The 1,937-nt window shown below is 39.1% G+C and overlaps 1 protein-coding gene across 1 annotated transcript; it reads right to left on the reverse strand.

Annotated features, from left to right (window-relative positions):
• Positions 1 to 349: 349 nt before the first annotated feature.
• On the reverse strand, positions 350 to 1,576 carry SARC_02248 (hypothetical protein; the record flags this gene model as incomplete). Its single annotated transcript, XM_014304019.1, has 4 exons — positions 350 to 400; positions 614 to 702; positions 884 to 1,078; positions 1,435 to 1,576. The coding sequence occupies 4 exons, from the start codon at positions 1,574 to 1,576 to the stop codon at positions 350 to 352; spliced, it is 477 nt and encodes a 158-aa protein (XP_014159494.1).
• Positions 1,577 to 1,937: the final 361 nt, after the last annotated feature.

Below are 1,937 nucleotides of genomic sequence, written 5' to 3' on the forward strand. Positions count from 1 at the left end.
GTTAGTATATATATATATATATATATATATATATATATATATATATATATATATATATATATATATATATATATATATATATATATATATATATATATATGCGCATCGGTAAGTCTGTAAATATTCTCACATATACTTGTAAAAACGGGCGGCTAGCAGCTACCCTAAAGTTTTGAACGGGAGTTATTATGTTTGTATGCACTTGGTATATTGCTCGCTATTATCAGCTTTTTCATATCCAAATACGAGGTTTAGGGATGTATTTACCGCTCAACGAGCTAACGTGCGGTATATTATTTTATTTCTTCGTTTATCGTTTGGATTGTTTGAATAAGTTACACCCGGCAGCTTAGTCGATAGTCTTATTTAGAAACTTTCGTTTTGCGAAGCAGAACCACCACTGTATTGATAATGATGAAAGCAAATAGTAAGTAAAGTTAAAGTGCGTAACATCGATGGACGTCATATATCTCTTAATTCAATTCTTCACACGCACATACAAGCTAATAAACTTTACTGGAGTGCAGGTTAATTTGATTCATTCAATCCTAACTCCCGGCAAACACACTTGATGCAGAGATAGCTGGTAACGTGAATGACTGCAATTCCCTACCTTATCAGGTGCATTATCTTTGAAAGCTTTCTTCACAAATCGTTGTGCAGTTTCCACTCGAAGTTGTGTGATATACTGCTTCAGAAGATCTGTAATTTTTCGTCAAAATTTGGCAATTGAAAGGATAAGTACAATTCAAAACACAGGGCAGCTACTTGTCGAGGACTGACGGATAGATGCCAGACGATCAACTTCATGATGGCGAGGAAAAAAAGTTGGGCGTAGGACGCATTCGCTAAATAAAGATTGCATCGTGCCTTCCAACGTTACCTGCTTCACCTTTGTCAGCGGGAGCGGGGTACATAGTGCCCAATGTAAAGTGACCATCACCGGGCATCGAAAAGTTGGAAAGCGCAAATGTATTGAGTGTTTTCTCGGCCTCCTTCGCGTTGGCACATCTTTGTGACTTCACGATACACTCACGTATAAACAGGGTTAGGTAGATGAGTACCCGATCGGCAGTACCTATAACGCAAAATAGAGGAAGCAGCACGAGATAATTGAGCCCGCGACAATGAGGAGCAAATGTGACACAACTGAAATCAGAATGAAAGCTCTCATATTCGGCTAAAATATATTCAGATGTGTCGTACCTCAGTAGGACATACCCTGCATACAATAGATCGCTACTTCGTCAAGGTAATAAAATCAAAATGCAAAGAGTATGATATGAAGTAGACGGCATGACAAGCGCTTAAAAATGTTTTATAACTGCGGCACACAAGGAAAGCGACATAGCGACTGAGATTTGCATTTGAAAGATAAACTTAGAAGTACTCGTGATGAACTCGAAACGGGCAATGAAGCATGAAACTACTCACCCTCGATTTCAAAGCTGGAGAAGAACATGTTAGGCTTAAAATAGTTAAAAGCCTCTTCGATGACATCTACTGATGCGTCTGTAATGATAATTACACAATTGATAATAAGTATGTGCGTTGCTTGATAAGCTTTACCTAGCATAGCAAGCAATCGATAAACTAGAATAATCAGTATGAATGGGCGTAATATGCCACTTGTGAACGAAAGGCCTCATTACACGTTCATGGAATAGCAATTACGTCTTTATGGCAAGGGAGGTGCCACGCTCGAATTAAATTAGATTCAAACTACCTGTCTTAGGAGCTGGTCCTCTGTAGGTAGTGTTCAGAGGAAGTACCATCATTCCCGCGAGCACATCAGTGCCCGCTTCCTTGTTGAAACTTGAGTGATAGACCTGTAGCATACCAGCGAGAAAATAAGTATCGACTAGCAATGGGAACAATCCTTGCTATTTGGGCTCGAATATTTCTATTTTCGCGTAGCCTACGTGTGGCAAAACCGT

This window comes from Sphaeroforma arctica, assembly GCF_001186125.1.
Source record: "Sphaeroforma arctica JP610 unplaced genomic scaffold supercont1.98, whole genome shotgun sequence".
Classification (NCBI taxonomy): domain Eukaryota; class Ichthyosporea; order Ichthyophonida; genus Sphaeroforma; species Sphaeroforma arctica.